The sequence below is a fragment of the Lycorma delicatula genome, chromosome 10 (genome assembly GCF_047948215.1).
Source record: "Lycorma delicatula isolate Av1 chromosome 10, ASM4794821v1, whole genome shotgun sequence".
In the NCBI taxonomy this organism is placed as follows: Eukaryota; Metazoa; Arthropoda; class Insecta; order Hemiptera; family Fulgoridae; genus Lycorma; species Lycorma delicatula.
Window position 1 is genome coordinate 83,585,184 of NC_134464.1, and position 18,751 is coordinate 83,603,934.

An 18,751-nucleotide genomic window follows, 5' to 3' on the forward strand; every position below is an offset into this window, starting at 1 on the left:
ACTCTGTATAATAGTTTTCAATATTAATATTTTAACTCTACAAGAGTGAATTTTCAAGCAGAATAAATATATCGTGTAATTAATTTATTATTTTCTTTTTTTTACAAGAACAAGTTTTGATATTTACAATAAAATATAAATCCTTAAAATTCAATTCTTCAAACGATTAACTTTTGTTTTATATTTATTTATTTTAATATTACATTTTTTTAATACATTTATTTATTTTTTTTGTATCTGTTTAAACTGGTTTAATAAACTAAATTAATCGAAAATTGTTGTTTTGTATTATATATTAATATTTTACATATTTAACTTTTTCTTAATAAATATTTAATAATTTATAAATTTCTTTTTCTTTGAACAAACAAATTAATCAACGTTACAACTAGATTTTAAAACATTCAACTATTTTATTATAACAAAACTTTTAATATGTTCTTACCTGAATGATCGATGCCATGTTTGGACTAGTTGTGTTAAAGATTTTTCAATTTATATTACCTTTATATTAAAAGTATATCCGCCTGTTAAATACAGTATTTTATAGGAACTTAAAAACCGGAAATTGTATTTTCACTTTCAATTAATCCTATTATTTCAAAAAAAAATTATATATATTTATATATTCGTCAGCACCTTAATTTTTATTGATAGATATTTCCTTTATATTTTATTTCCTTCTAACCGGAAGAATAATTTTTGTTATGATTTAAAAATTATAGTATTATTGTTCATTGTTCTGTTAAGCATTAATCTGCATAATAATTAGTCATTTAAAATGTTATTATTTCTCATATTCTTTCTATTTTTACCGCAGTTTTAATTTACAATCGGATCCAATTAACCAGAACCATAAATAAATTGGAATACAAAGAAAATGACATGAAGAGAGGGGTTTCCATTGTAATCCCTCAAAGAACTGTATGTGTATGGATATGTATTCATATCTTACACAGTATGCATAAAGTTTTAATAAACATAATTAAGTACATAGGAAGATTGACCAAAGAACATTGATCAAGTTCGGAACATAAAAATCAAAGAAAACATAAAAAATAGTCTTATAAATCACATAAAGGATAATCAAACAAAGAAACATTGAAACAAATCAAAGAACCAGAAAAATTACGTGGCAAACGAAATGAAGAATTTTGACGATGAAAAACACACTGGGTTAGCTGATTAACCTCAAATCTCAAAGAACTTTCAGATCTAATATATGCAGTCGTTTAGGTGTCTAACGTCCTCGCTGTTATCCCGGAGGGTAATTGCGACCCATTTCACATGTTTGTTCAGTTTCATTTTGTATCTTGTACTGAATCTCCCTATCTTTTCCCGAACGGTTGGCAATCCCAGATAATCGTATATTTCAGCGTTATTTGAAAACCACTGCGCTTCTCTTATATTTCTCAATAGTTTGTTCTGGAATCGTAGTACGACTTCGATGTTACTCTCGTTTGTCGTACCCCAAACGATTGCGTAGGTCCAAATCGGTTTCAGGACAGCTAAGTAAAGCAATAGCTTGTTAAATAATGATAGTTGCGACCCTCTGCTTACCAACCTGTGAGTTTGTGTGTGTATATATATATATATATATATATACATATATAAAACCTAAGTCGAATCTCAAGGAACCTTTGTTTTTTTTATTTAGGTAGTTTTCTATTTAGTGAGGTAAAATAATTAAACTGAAAAATTTTACAGAAAAAAATTTCATAATTTAATAAACATTTATGTTAATCTATAATAATTTACTACAGTACTAAATTACTTTAGAGTAGACAAAATGTATGTAGTATAATATAAAAATAAAAAAATAAAAATGCAGTACCTTTAATTGTTTCTTGAAAAAAGTCTGCAATTTTATTTTGAGTTTTCTTCTGGCAGATTTGAAAATTAAGGGCACTTTCAATCTACGCTAATGCACTAAATCCACCATCTTCCACTTCGCTTGAACTTTCGAAGAATGTTCGAAGGTTATTTATTGCCGATTTCTCGTCTTTTTCTATTATTGTAATTTCTACTTGTTCCGTTTCGTCTTCTTCATCGGAATCCTTACCAGTGGTTGAATGTGTTGAATCCTTACCAGTGGCGATATCATCATCGTTGGATTGGCACTAACTGCAATATCATCATCAACATGTGCGAACAAGTCAAATGAAATTTCTTCCATATTAATGTTGAGGTTTTTACAAGTTACACTTCATTCTTCTTCTGAAATTGAGAAAGGGTATACAAATTCATCTTGATTTTATACACTATTAAACTGAATTTACTGCTTCCTTGGAAATCATGAACAATATTTAAATTCTTTATAGAAAACGTTTAAAAAAACCTTTTCATTAAAAAAATAATATGTATATCAAGTCCTCAAAATTTTCGTATAAGGGACGTGATTTAATTCGATTTAAAGAGGATTTTTCAAGGGGATAAAGTAAATATTCGATTTAAGGAGTTATTCGAATTAAGGAGATTCGATTTAGGGAGGTTTCACTTTATGTCCATATATATAGGTGTATCACGAAGTTCTCTCAAACTTAGGTTTTAATAGGTTTCATAACCTATTTTGCTTGTGAAAATAATGGAAAAAAATTCATATAAATATATGTCCTAAAATGTTTCGTTTGCCAGTTACGGCTAGTAAACGATTTCGCTCGAATTTCAGTTACCCTGGTGAAATGAGGTCATACTGAAATTTTTAGGACGTTAATTAAGAGACAGATTTAGTTATTTTTTATGGTTTTTGACATGAAAAATCGAAAAAAATATGCCCCGGAACCGTATCTTTGGTAGTTTTTGAGAAAGCTGGGGTGAAAATCAATAAATTGGGTGGAAAACCCCGTTTTTATGTTTGATGTAAAATAATTTTGTTAAACGGGTAATAACCACATAAAAATTATAAAACAAAACTTGCGCAGAATTTAATTTTGAACAAAATGGTGTAAGATAAGATGCATAAAAGAAGAAAAGTTAGAAAAATTCGAATTTTATTTAGCAACATTTCTTTAGTACATTTTTTTGAAAAGTTCTTAAGAATATTTTCAACTGTGCTGTCGTTAGCGAAGGTTTTATGTGAATTTTAGTTTGAACGTGATCGGTTTACCATTAAAGTAATGCCGTAGTTATTTACAACTGAGGAATACGCTGATTTGATATTCATTACCTATCCGAATGAAAACAGATTTGTGACATCATCCATTGTGAATGACTGACCGCACAATAACAGCACAAACGGCTCAAATGAATATTTAAGTGCTAAACACTAAATTTAGTTGTTAATCAGCTTTGTTACCAACCTATGTAAAAAGAAAAAAAAATATGTTTTTGAAAATGTCTTCCAAATTTGCTATTTTAATTTCTAGTATTTGTATGTAAATTGTTGTTTTTAAAATAGTATCACTTTTCCGATCCAGTTTGTATGGTTTGTTTCTAATTAAAGTTGAAATTCTCAAATTTGTGTTTAATTTTAATAATGGGTTATTTACATCAATATTTCAAAATTAAATTTTCGACAAAGTTAACTAGACATTTTTATTTGTTTTTCGGTAATCTAACAAAGTTATTTTATTCCAAACCTAAAAAAGTGTATTTTTCGACAAAAGGTTTTCATGTTTCACCCCGTTTTTCTTAAAACCTACGTAAGATAGAGGTCTGGGATTACTTTTATTCAATTTCTTAGATCAAAAACCATAAGGATGCATCAAATTTGCCCCCCCCCCCATTTTTACCCCAAGAATTGCAGTATGGTTTAATTTTACAGAGGGAGCAGAAAGCAAGAAAAAATGTTTCACGAGCCAAAACTCGCTTACGAACCGTTTTCTAACCTATGTTGTGTGAACTTTTTTTTCTAATTTTTTGCTGTAGATCATATCCCGAGAGATGCCGTGCAATTTGAAATCAGTCTGTATATTACACATATGGGCGTAAATGTTGGCAAAATGACTTTCACGGCTACGCCGATCAAATATAACTTGTTAAAAGTATAATTTTTATGAAAGTAATGAAAAAAATTGCTTCACATTTTGGGTCCGGAATATAATATAGGTGCCAAAGCTTTTTAAAACTTTTAACTCGCTTTAGGAATAATCAAATCTTACAACTGCTATATCTTTTGATCTATCGTATGAAAATCAATGAACGTTACAACGAAACTAGTGAAAATGGATATTTCCGTAGAAATCTAAAAACCGAAATTTTTCGCGGTCACAATACTTCGTTTACTTCGTTCAAGGAAGTAAAAATGAAAATTTATAAAGAGTAAAAGAAAGAGTGAAAATTTATAGAATAAGAAAAAAAGTGAAAATTTTTATTTTTACAAATAAAAAAGAAGGAAATGAAACCTGAGTCTTAACATAATATTCTTTGACAATTTTGTTCAACATTGGTTGGTCTTAGAAGTAAGAGACATAAGGTATAACAAGCAGCGGTAGAGGTGCTCGCGCTGTCGGCATCGTTCACTGAGCGCGCCGTGCCAGCTTTGCGACGCTCTCGAAACAGTCTCGCTCGCTCGACACCGACATTGGGATAACTGTGCGTGGCCCATAACCTCCCGTTTCCAAGGATATGCGTAATTTATATTTCCGGCTGGCTTTTGCGCGGGAAAAGACTGACATTTTATTTTTATACTTTTTTACTTTAATTTTTACACGTTAATAATGTCGAAAATACATTTATTATTACTTAATTCGATCTATCTCGACAAACTCTAATCACAAACACACGAATCATCGCGCTATCACGTCTAAATCGTGAGCTACACGGAATGGAAATGGGCGAGAGCACCAATTTTGATCCATCTGCGCTGTGTCCCCTCTTCGACAACCCGCTCATCAGTGACGCTGATTCAAAGTCGTATCGGCGAGCTGACCATGTAAGTTATAAAGTAACACCGCATTTACGTCTCTGAGGCTAATAGTTAGGGAGTTATTAAGGCAGGATGATATAGACATTTTCGTTACGGTACAAATTTCTGTTCTGGTAGCTGTATGTTTCGGTGTGATTTTAAAGACGTTTCACGTCAAACGTTTTAGAAATTAAACTAAAATAATCTATGTAATTCCTCTTGGTGTAGAACATACGAGGGGAAGTACTGTTATTATTCCGTAGTCCTATTATTATTTTTGATAATACATTAATAAAATACTATTAGTATTTTGGTAGTATAAACAAAAAGAAAAGATTGTTCAGTGTCAGAAGAGAACTGGGTGAAGAGGTAAGATTATCATTTGGGAAAGAGGATATTAAAGGAGTACTTTTAAAGGAGATTCTGTTCATGACATCTGAATTTATATTTCTGTAACTGTAACAATAATAATTATACTTAAGCGATCAGAAATATGTCATTTGACTTTCAAGGTCAAGCTACTTTATACATTAAACTACATTTACATATGGATATATTATTTCAACAATATGTTAGTTAACAGCTGTTTGGTCAGATATATTTTCTGTCATCAATTTGATTACATTGTAGAAATTACAGCGTGTAGTGTTATTATTAGCAGTATTTTTAAATGTACGTACTTAAAACATGATGAAGCATAATTTCTCTTTGTTAAAAAAAAAATGTTACTGTACAGTGATTACAAAAATAAAATAATAACTATGATAAAGTGATCATAACAATTACTAATCACCACTGTATTTGGATGTATTATATAATATTTTTCTTCTTTGAAATAAATTAGGCTTTTTAATTTGTTATGTTGATAATTTACTGCTGATAGGTCCTATATGTAGCAACTTATCTTCCATCCGGTAACGTAATGCTACGTCATGATAGACTAAGCATGACTTTTTTTTCTTGCTAGTTTTACGCATTGCGTTAATTAACACTTCATACTTGGTGGATATATATATATATATATATATATATATATATATATATATATATATATATTTCATTAAAAGATAAATATAGTTTATATACCTTTCAGCCGTCATTACGTTGTCATTTTTTAAATTTGTAATTATTTCTTGTTATTAATTGACTCTTTCTCTCTCTCTCTCTCTCTCTCTGTGTGTATATATATTTATATATGTATATGTTTTATAAACATGTATATTCATGTTTATTTTGTTATTTGCTGAAGAATACCAGATGTAGTATAACCACCTCATTGCTGATGTATTTACCAAGTTAAATGCTTACATTGCTTTATTATTTAAATAAAAGATCTGTTTTTATTAGAGAATACGACCTACATATAATTTTATAGTTTAGAGAAACTGATTGATTCATGTGATAAAACGGAGTTTTTATTTATTTGTAACTTTTTGTAATTGGATAAGATTATTTCATTTTGTTTAATATTAGAGTAATCTATTACTTTTCATTGATTTTAAAAATTATTTTTTTCGATCATAAATGAAGTGCTGGAATAAACAAGTCGAATTTTTATTATTATTTTTTTTTTAAGTTTAAAAGTTTTAGTAAGTAGTAATAATTATCGCCAAATCTAGTGGCATTATTTTTGTTTAATTAATTATTTTTTTTGTTTATATCTACAATAGTTTTTTCTTTTTTTTTCCGTAGGGGGAAGATAAAGCTCTGCCAGCCGCCGTCAGGCTCATACTGACGGCAGTGCAGGGCTCTCACCAGCTAAAAAACTTCCTCTCTTATCATGCAGGGGTCGGATCGAAACCATATGGTATGTACAGCCCCTGCATGATCACCCAGACACTCTATTATCCGAATCTGGATGACCAGAAGGCGTCCCTAGAGGGCGATCGAGGAGCGACGACTCCGAGGAGCCACCGCCGCCCGCCCCCAGAACCTGGCCCCCCCTTGATCATCCGTCATCGAACTCCATGTCTTTATCGATCCGCGTCTCCTCAGACTGTCGTCACCTCTCCTCATTGACCTTCTCTCCTATCGTTGTTGTGATCGTAATCGACCTACATTCCCATTTGTCGCTGTTTGTATTTGTTTATTGGTTTTTATTTGTTAATTTTTTTTTTGTTTTTATGAACTATGAATTGTTGGCAGATATATATTTTTTTTTTTACTAATCTACTTTAAGATTACTGATTACTATTATTATGGGAGAGTTTCTTAAGAACCTCCTATCATATGGTTATTATCAAACTATTTACTTATGGTTCCACTTAAGGACCCGATTGTAAATATACTGATTATGGAACAAAAAAAATTCGAACGTTATTGGATGCCCCGTATCAGATTTATCGAAACAAAAGCTACTGATATTTACTGGGTGTTAAGAAAAAAATAGGACTTTTTAAATAATCTTTCTACAGTTAAACATTCAAAATATAAATAAGTTTAGCAGATGTTCCTAACAAGAAACAATCGATTTTTTTTCGATATGAAACCACCACATGCAGAGGACCTTCGATGAAGGAGGGCAACACAATTTTTTTTAAATGGAAAGAACAGGGTCGTGATATACCACTTTAAAACTCATTGAATATTCAGAATTTTGGACTACGGCAATCCTAACAACAATGACAACCACTTCATATTTTTCCCTACTAATTTCAAAAAAAAAAAAAGAGAAAAAGTAGTTAATGCTTCTGAACATCTCGAAACGTTCTTTTTTGGGTGTGAAATTACAACTTTGGGGTGGATTTTATGGCACTTTTAAAACTAGCTATGAGAAATATTAAATGACCGCAATTTTACTCATTGTTGTAATGGTCTGAAGATTTTTAAATCGTATTTTTTTCCGCATATTTTAAAACGGATGTCACAATCCTGTTTGTGTTGCCTCCCATGGGAGACCCTGGGTTTTTAGTTTGTGTTTCGTATATAAAATAAAAAAATGTAGTTTGGAGATAGAAGTATTTGTTAAATTTAATTTTTCAACGCCCAGCTGTTAAAAAGCTATGTAAACGTTCCAATACATCATTAAGATTCTTCATTGTATTTGTATGTTTATTAATTCAGTTCTTATCTTATTATTTTTGTTGAATTAAAACGAATGCTAAACTCCATTGATTAATTTATAACAGAAAACATTCTTAATTTAAATCTAATTAACATACTAAAAATTGAAATTTTTTATAAAAAGGAGTAATAATATCAATTTTTATTAGAGAACGTGATAATAATGGAAGTTACTGAACTTCTCTTAATGCAACCAGTAAAATTTAAAAAAAAAATATGGATTTAGTAAGTTAATACAAACGAAAATTAAATTTTATAAAAAGGAAATTTATTTTCATTAAATATAGATCGAGGATAGACAAATTAAAAATATATATATATATATATATATACATTCGCGTGCGCGCGCGCGTGTGTGTAAATAGATGTTTGTTTTCCCGAATGCGTTCCTAATACCATTCATCCGATTGCGATGAAACTTTGGTGAGTTGTTGTACGCACGCCCGCAAAGATTTCTGAGTTAGTTTGGACCCGCTAGGTGGCGCTGAGGTCGAGATATTTACGAAACAAACTAATATACAAAAAGTCATTCTTCTTCTATATATGTAAAAGCCAATGTCTATGTGTGTCCGCTATAAACTAATAAACTACTGAACCGATTTACGTGCGTGATAAGGGGAATAGGGAAAAGAAAGAAAACGGGAAAATGGGATAAAGTAAAAGGTTAAATTTTGTGAAGTTCTGTAATGTTCATTTGTTAATGTTTTATCAAACTTTCAATTGTGTTCATTTACTCATGTGTTTCAATTGTACTCAAATTTAGCAATAGGGAAGCATTGCCGGGTCTGCTAGTATATATATATATATATATATATAAGTTTTTAGCTTTGTTATAACTGTGAAATAATTACTATAAGATAGTAAGTAGGTGTAGGTTTTTGAGATATTGTAGTTAAAAAAATAGTTTATTGTTAATTAGCTTTATGAAGTATGAATTAATGGAAAAATAGTTTGTAAAAAGTAAAAGAATTTTGGCAAATCTTCGGTTTGGTTGCTATGTTAATAGATCTACTTTTTGGTAAAGGATTTTTTGGTAGGTTTTTAAGATATCGTGTATTGGTGTGTTAGTAGAAGGTAACATATGTATTTCCTTTTAAATATAAAAGGAAATACAAGGATATTAAATGCAGTGCATTATCTTTTAATTAAAAGATTTGAGATAAGAAAAAATGTCTAATCATTTCAAACTAGTGTAGTAAATAATTACAAACAAAATAGTTATTTTTGTGTCATGTTCGATGATGACAACGATAAAAAAAATATATTTATTTATTCAATAATTTCATAGCGTTTTAAGATATTTAAAAATTAAAAATATATAAAATAAATAAACTGAAATATAACCGATAAGATCTCCTTTTTTTTAATTGATTTGAAATGCAGCTGTAAATCATTCTTAACTTATTTAATCTTAAATATTCGATTTAACATTAAATATTTTTGATTTTTCGTATTTTTTGCCTGAACATACCGTTTTTCCATTTCTGTGTATCAGAATTTTATTATTAAATTTTCTTGAAATGTAGCCTAATTATAGAATATTAGACTGATGGTTTGTAAAGAAATAATTTTAAACACGTGTTATGAAAGAAAGATTAATAAATAATTTTATTTAAGAAAGTTAAATAAAAAGTAACAACAACATATAATAATTTTGATTTTTTAAAAATATTATTTGATTTTTTAATCAGTAATGATGATGTCCTGGGGTTTTGTGTACGACTGCATTAAAACCATTATGTTTATCAGCGGTGTAGTGTACTTCCCTTACGCTGCCGTCTGGTTCAACAAGACTGTAGTATCCTTTTACGGTGTGTCCATCACCTGATTCATGTTGAGATTTGATATCGTGGGTGTGTGGATCATGTACTTTGTATTCGAATGAGTATCCTTTGGGTTCCTGTAACAAAGAGTTTGTAATTTTTTTATCTTAATTTTTATTATTAAATTATTTTATTGTAGTAATATTAATAATTTTTATGTTGGTAATTATAGTTCCATCAGATAAAAAGTGAAGTGCGCAGATCACAAAAGTTGTGACAATCTGCGCATATGCATTTATATGTTGATCAACATGTATTGACGAAATAGTGAAGTTATTGGAATGTGTTGATAGATATATTAGTTTCATTATCCATCTCTTACACTTTATCCGTTGCTACGGTATTAAAAGTTTTATTTGAATATTTCTAATTGATGACGGTTATTAAATCGTATAAAAATTATCGCATGAAAAAAGAATTGATTTAGATTTAAGTTATTGTATTACTCGTTTAAGTTGTGGAAAATATATGCAAAATTTACCCACGTTTGCGCTTACAAAATATTTAAGAATATTATTTTTATTATTTCTATGCATTAATTATTTTTATATTATAAAATATATATTTTTATCGATATCTAATTGCGGATTTTTTGTTTTAGGAAGATTTTTTCTATAAGTAAACATATTTATAATTTTTAAAAATTGAAGAAAATATTTTTCCGTTTCGTTAGATTTAGGTCCATAATAACCCAAAATCCAACTAAGGTAAAAGGAATGAGTAAATATTATTTTATATCAAAAGTGAAATACTAAATAAATTTTTAACACGATTTTTTAAAGTGTTATCAACTTAAAAAGAAAATACAAATTTTAATTGTTAATAAATGAAATAACTATATTTTTTATAGAAGTGAATTTTTCTACTTTCTGTTATTAATTACAGTTTTGCCAAAGAAAAATTATTTATTAAAGAATATAATATTGTTTCATTGAAAAGTATTTCTGTTATTTTTATTAATTTTAAATTTAGCTTGAGAAAAAAAAGATCGTATTTTTTTATAGATTTTTTTATAATTTAATTTTTTTAACAAATTAATTTGATCGAATTCTTAACATTTTTTAAAAATATCTATAAAAATAAATAATCAACTAAGAAGAGATTTAATTTTTTTTTTAAATGTTCTTTGTTTGAATAATTGATTACATACATTTTTACACGGTGTTAATAATATTTTAGAAGAAAAACGTTTAATTATATAACGCAAAAAAATAGATGATATAAGTAACATGACTTTAAAATAAGTACAAGTATTATTTACATTAAAATAATAAAAAAGTGATTGGCTGTTTTTTAAATAACTTCCAGAAAAAAAAATTTAAATGACTTTGTTTGTTGAAAAATTAATTTTAAAGAAAAAAATAATTTTGTTATTTTTAAAAAAAGGTTTTTACATATTTATAAATGTATGTAAATTACTTTAAAAAAAAAAAATAGGTTTATTTCAGTGTTTATATCATTATAAAATTGGCTTTAACATTTTTATTTCTGAAAGAAGACATTAATTTTAGAATTAAAAAAAATCATGTAAATCAAACTGTCACAGTTTAAGAATTTCGAGTTTATCGTTGAAAACTTATTTTATTATTATATACGTACGTTCATAGTTATTAATTTAAATCGCACGTTTCCAAAAATAACTCATTTTTAACACTTCCCCGTATATTTTATTCGCGTTTACATATTTGTAAAATCAGCTGAAATTATTTCATTACATGCCACATCATATTTTTTTAGTTATTCTACATATATAAATATAATAAAATGTTTTTGAACCATTTTTTAGTTACAGTATTTTTGTAATATATGTGTTAAAATATTAATGGTAAAAACATTACATTTTTACTTGCTAACAACATGTTCTCATCAGATCCAAGTTAAATACACCTTGAAAAATGTGCGTCCCAATTAATTGTTTTTTTGCTAATATAATCATGTTTTCTTTTGCTTTTTATATTTATACAGTTTTGAATACTAGACAATGGATACCGGCGGTGTACATTGGTGGTTGTGATTTAATTAACCATCACACGTCTCAGGTATGGTTAATCTGAATTTGTACAAGACTACACCTCGTTTATATGTCGTACATATCCACCGCATCTCATTGGGCGGAAGGGAGGGAGTTGCTTTTTGTTTTAGTTGAACAGATTGCAACATACATATTAGGAAAAAAGAAAAAAAAAACGAAACTTTTTTGCGGTAAAATATCGATAAGCTCATTTTATTTCATGCTACTAAACCTCGATAATGTATCGATATACGGTTAAGTTGATACATTCTCCATCGACCGTATTTTGTAAATGTTTTTTAGTGATTATTTTTAACTAAAAAAATTTATATATCACAAATGACAGTTCAAACTTTATTTTAAAAAATATGTGAACTTCACAAAAAATTGAATGGTGGGAGAAAAAACTTAGGAAAAATATTGAAAAATGGTGGTCACGTATAAGTTTTTGTGATATTTTTTGTTGTGTAATATGTTTTATTTGTAATCCAGATATATCCTACAAAAATTTTCCATTGTATTTTCCATTTGTGATATTTTACTTAGATTTCAAATTAGAAATGTTTCTAAAAGCTACTGTATGATTTTAAATATCTATCTGTATAAAATAACATGTGAGTCATTCATAATCAAAGCACAGCAAAAATACTGGAGATAAATTGACGAAAATTTGTATTCAGGTTTTTCTTATTTTGTAAGTCCACTCTAAAAAAGGATTTTTAAAATTCCGTGTTTAAAGGGTTTAAAATGGAGTAAAAATTAATTTACTATTTTTTTAATCTCTCGGTTACAAATATAGATATCAACTTGATTTTTGGTGCGTAAAAGGTTCATGTGAATATATAAAAACCAATGTTTAGATTTTCTGAAATTCGTCCTTTAAAATGGTGAAGGAAGGTAAGAAAATTTTAATGAATGGTTGTAAATTTCCCCCATTTTCGACTATACTAAACAAAACATTCAGTAGATGTTTAAAATACTCTTCAGATATCAAAAACCATTTTCGGGTTTTTTAATTTTGATTTTTTAAGGGGTGCGACGGTGTACAGCGTGGGCCTCAACTAACACAACCACTGCCATTGTTATTGTATATGCAACGCGACTGTTTGTACCTGACTTCGATTGCTTGACCAAAAAACGTAAAATAAAAAAAAGCCGCTACGAAATTGCGCGTTGTATTCCCGTATATATGCACATAAATAATTCTTTCCCTCTTTAAATTTTACTTACGTGATGATAATCATCATGGCCACCTTCACTGCCACCATAATCCCCACCATAACTGGAACCACCGAATCCACTTTCTCCAAATCCACCTCCGCTACTGCTGAATCCACTGCTGCTGAAACCGCTACTTCCAAATTCTCCGTTAACAATTACTGCAGCAAGGCAGAGTACGAAAAATGTCTGTAAAAAATAATTAATTATTAAATTAGAATAATGTACTAATTAATCTCTATTATAAATGGTTTACCGTGAAAGAGATTGCATTTCATAGAGAGGTAAAGTTGAAGCCCAATGCATCGTTTCACGACCAACGATACCCAGTTGGGTGATGTGGTCAGTAAAATATTCAGCTTTCTTTAACTTCCATAATAAATTAATATGACGTTATCTATTATAGTTCAGTTATGTATAAATCATTCATTAAATAAATATTTTTACGATCTAATTCAAATTGATTTATAGTAGAAGTTCTTCGATGAAAAGATATGATGTGCTATTCCTGACCCGTTGTGAATAAGATGGTTTATTGTACCCGTATTCAGATTGTTCTTCAACACTAGGTCACCTTTAGATACCGGCCTCCGTGGAGCGAGTGGTTCATCCGGAGGTCCCGTGTTCGATTCCCGGTCACGCATGGCATTTTTACACACGCTACAAATCGTTCATCTCATCCACAGAAGCAATACCTAACGGTGGTCCCGGAGGTGAAACAGGGAAAAATCATCTTTTGATATAGTATCCTGGTAGATTGATGTGTGAATTAAGAATATGCTAACGGTCTAAGCTACATTTCATAATTTGGTTTTTGTAGTTAAAAAAGGTTAGTAATATAGTTTACAGTTAACTCGGCTATGATGTAAGCGTATATTAGTGGTTAATCGCCATAGCAAAGGATGCAGTTTGAAAAAAATATATTTAAATTTTTTCCGGGTTTTTGAAGGTTTTCAATACTTTTGTGATCATGCTTTCATGATCAAAACTTCCAAAAAATTGTTTTTTTTTTATTAAATGAAATAAAAAGTACAAGTATTTCATATTTTTTCTTATGATAACTTTTCTAGTTTGACTGTTTTAGAAGAGTCATTAATTTTCACAAATAATGTGCAAAGTTTTTGAAAATTTGGAAAAATTTTTAAATGAATTTCAAATAGGTTAAAAGATAAATTTATTCTGTAAATAATATGATATTTAATTATTTATTATAAAAAATTTAATTTTACTAAAACGAAATTTATGTATTTGTTTGTTTTTTTTTTACTAATTATTCTTAGATTAAAATAAATTTCTGTGTTCGTATATAATTGTAGATACTAATTTACTAAACGATACTATAAGCTCATGATTTTAATGAATAAAATCCATACATTTGCTTATTATATCCGAGATTATTATTTAATATTAGTATGTATATGTTAAAAAAGGTATACACCCGTTATCAATATACAATTTTTTTTATTAAAAAAAAAAAAATTAATAATTAAAATACCACATTAAGTTTGAAGGTTGTTTTTGGAACTATGGCATCATTGTGAAAAGTGATATACCTTACCGGGAGTCAAACATGATACGTTTTGAATGAAAAGCTAAAATATTACCGCTTTTCCACAGAAGTCAAAGTAGATATTCATTTATTCATGTTTATATTATTTGTATTGTAATATTTATTATATATAATAAATTTTATTAAATGAAATGTTACAAAAAGAGAAGAAAAAGATATTTCGATTACATTAATTTAAATATTTTATATTTGTGTATATATTAAACCGGCTTTTACATTTTTGTAAACGAAAATATTACTATTATTATTATTAATAATTGTATTATTAATAATAATACAATTTATTTGGGATCTATACAATAATTTTCGGTTATTTGTACTTCTGTTTTGTAATTTGTTTTATTTGTAGCCATAATAAATTGAAAAAAAAAAATCATTATTTTTAACCTGAGATTTTACGTAGATTTCAAATTAAAAGTGTTTTTTAAATTTACTTTGCGACTGTAAGTAAATATTTTTTTTTTGTGAGAGAAATCTTAAGTTGAAATTTTTAAGTTCCTTGTTTTCAAAAATACTATAATTATAACATTAAAAAATATTCAATAATTAAATTTATATTTGAAAAAAGGAATAGTAGAAAACAGTATAGGAATTTTTATTTCCTTGTACGAAGTAACGTATTGTGATCGCGAAAAATATTAGTTTTCAGATTTCAACGAAAATATCCATTTTGACTAGTTTCGGTGTAACGTCTGTACGTTCGTATGTATCTCGCATAACTCAAAACTATTAGCCGTAGGATGTTGAAATTTTGAATTTAGGACTGTTGTAACATCTACTTCTACTTTTGCAATCTATTTTTGATTGCAATCGACCGAGCCAAAAGTCTCCAAAAAAGCCCAAAATCGAAAACAATTGCATTTTGGACTTTTTCTTAATTGAAGTAATAAGCCCTCATTGAGAGCTTTTCAACGATATATCTTAAGTGGTACTTATTTTCATCGGTTCCAGAGTTATAGCCGAATGAAAGTTTAATTAATGAAATATTTGGGTCTTAGAAGGGGAAGGCACATCGATTCAAATCGGACTTCATCATCTTTTTTTTAATTGTTTTTTTAATTCAAATATATTGATTTATTAATAATTATTAACTCGTGATTGTAAAAAAAAATTACGATAAACAATAATTCAACAATAATAAAAAAAAAAAAATGAAAAAATATCAGAAGTTATTATTGAAATAAAATTTTATGTACTTTTCATTAAAAAAAAAATGTATATATGCAATTTATTAGGCGTACACGGAAGTCATTCGGTGCCCACATCAGATTTTTATAATTAATTTTGTCCTTTCAACCGTAAAATTTTTAAATATTATCTTTCTATAAAAGACTTATTAAAGTAAGAACAGTTTTCAAATCTATTAGAAGATAATAATGTAATAAATATATCTAAAATTAAAATTTGTATAAATTTTTTTTAGTTTAAACTGTCAATTTAAAACAGTAATTTAAAAAAAAAATTGGATCTTATTTAGATCAGTAATATTTTTTTTAAATTTTATCAAAGTTTTAAATGGAACTTTTTTAAAACATTAAAAAAAATTTTCTAACAAAAATACAGATAATTTTGAAGTACATTTTTAAAAAAATGTTTAAGATAATTTGTGTGTTAATTAATATTTTTCAATTTTATTACTGTTAAAAGGGTTATTATATTTTAAGCCCGAATCAGATGTTTTTGTTATTTCATTAAAATATATATATTTGTACTTTTGAAAAATAAATTATTTTTAAAATATTTTTAAAGTTTTTTTTTTTTTTTATTAAAATATAGAAATATATGTATATTTTTTAAAACTTACTTGGTAGATCATGTTGAATAAATTAATTGTTGTTTACAGGTGTTGTTTTGGTTGTAACTGTTAACTAACTGATGCTCTGATAATAATTTTCATGCTATATATATACAGAAATTGATACAAGGTAAAACCATACTGTGATGGTAAAGTTACCTAGTATAACAAAAGTGGTGATGGTAAGTTCTCATTAAACTAGGGAAGTAAGGGGAAAGTAATGTATTGATACATATATTATTATTATTAATATACAGTGAAACAAAAGTAAACCACATATTTAACGTGTAGTACATGTGTATTACGTATACAATTTATTCATTGACTACTAGCACTGTTCTAGTTTACGCAATCTAATTGGGATATTCTCTCCTGCCAGTCTTTTTACTTTTTTTTTCTCTTATCTCTTATTACTAAATAATCTCATTAACTGATTTAAAGTTACACTCACGCAACTATTACACTCTCATATTTTTTTCTAATATGTATTTCATTAGGTGTAAAATATATTAAGGTTTTTATAACAATTTTTTTTTGCATTATCTACGATTATCAGAGGTTTAAATACTATGAAAGATCTACAGATCGAAGAGACATAATCGTATCAGTTACAATTAATTTCATGCTGTTAACCAGATTTATTATTTGTTTGAAATAGTAATATATTTTTACGTGAAGTTAGGATGGAAAAATATCTACATTTAATTTTTTGTGACATCACAAAGAAGCGGTATATTTACCAACTTTTTATAAATAATTCAGCAGTATGTTATTTTTTATAAAATTCCAAATTATAGTACTGATTTTTTGTAAGATATATGTTTTTTCAAAGTATTGTACGACCCCGTGCGTTGTAGGATAACCGAGTTGTTTCGAAAATAGAAGTAATAAACGATAAAAAATATTATCGAATGTTACAGTTAATATATTATATATATTTATTATGACAGTGCTTAAGTTTTTATATCTGGAGTTCATTATCACATTATTTTTTTTCGGAACGTTTAATTACGGTAATTTTACAGATTTTTGGGCACTGTACCTTACAATCTAATTGAAAATACAATACTGTAATGACGGATTCGAACTGGAAATAAAAATTAAAGTGATAGGCAGTACTACATTATTAGAACATATTAACAATATACATCAGAATATAAGGGAAAAGATTAATTTAACATAAATTTTATTTCCTAGCATTATAGCTGTAGCGCTCTGCTGCAAGAAGGAAAATAAAGTAATCAGTCAAACAATTTTGGTAAGGTTTTTTTATAATTTCTCAAAATGACCCAAGGATTCTAAAAAACGAAAAAAACAAAAAATGAGTGAATGTTGGTACGTACGTATGTACGTGTGTTAGTTTGTTTAAAGTGTTTGAAGCTTAATAACTTTTGACTGGTTTAACTTATTTTGATGAAATTTTGTTGAATATACAAATACTTCTTTATATTTAGGAATTTGTTTGTAAAATCCTAAGAACAATATCTGTTGGTTGGGGGGGGGGGGGTTAGATAGTTTTTTGGGATCTATTTTTTCAAAATTTTGCAAACATAACCCCACTTTATATTAAGCTTAGTATATGCGTGCATGCGTTTTTTACCATTAAAAAAAAAAATCTGATGTGGACACTTCATGACTTCCTTGTACGCCTATTAAAATTCATATACTCATTTTTTTTATTTTAAGAAAAATACATAACATCTTATTTCATTAATAACTTCTACGATATTTTTTCACACACACACACACACACATATATATATAAATATATATATTTGTTGTTATTATTGAATTATTATTTATCGTAAAATTTATTTTACAATCAGAGGTTAATAATTATTAATAAATCATTATATTTAAATTAAACAAAGGAGATGAAGTCTGATTCGATCCGATGTGCCTCCCCTTATAAGATCCAAGTAATTCATTACGAGTTTATTTGGCTATAACTCTGGAAACAATGAATATAAGTACCTTTTATGATATATCGTTGAAAAGCCCTCAATGAGGGCTTATTTCTATAGTTAAGAAGTCCAAAATCCAAATCTTTTTGGATTTTGTGCTCTTTTGGTTCAGTCGATTGCAATCAAAAGGAGAGGTGCACAACTAGATGTTACAGCAGTCCTAAATCCAAGATTTCAACATCCTACGCCTAATCGTTTTTGAGTTATGCGAGATACATACGTACGTAGAGATGTCACGCCTAAATTAGTCAAAATGGACTCAGGGATGGTCAAAATGGATATTTCCGTTGAAATCTTAAAACCGAAATTTTTTGCGATCACAATACTTCTTTTACTTCGTACATATAAGTAAAGATTTCCCCAAAATTCTCCCTTCCCCGAAAATCAATAAGAAATCTTTTTATTTATTACACGTTATCTAACCGAATTTTTTTGTCTGTTTTGTCTGTATAATAGTAGTG

The 18,751-nt window shown here is 27.7% G+C and overlaps 2 protein-coding genes across 2 annotated transcripts in view; one reads left to right on the top strand and one right to left on the bottom strand.

Moving 5' to 3' along the window:
- Positions 1 to 18,751, top strand: part of Lmpt (four and a half LIM domains protein limpet) — a 913,540-nt gene that overhangs the window by 248,580 nt on the left and 646,209 nt on the right. The gene's annotated exons all lie outside the window — the stretch shown is intronic.
- On the bottom strand, positions 9,597 to 16,393 carry LOC142331403 (cuticle protein 19-like). Its single transcript, XM_075377293.1, has 3 exons — positions 16,336 to 16,393; positions 12,974 to 13,150; positions 9,597 to 9,809 (listed from the first exon to the last, which is right to left on the bottom strand). Exons 1-3 carry the CDS (start codon positions 16,345 to 16,347, stop codon positions 9,597 to 9,599), a joined length of 402 nt encoding a protein of 133 aa, XP_075233408.1. The 5' UTR covers positions 16,348 to 16,393.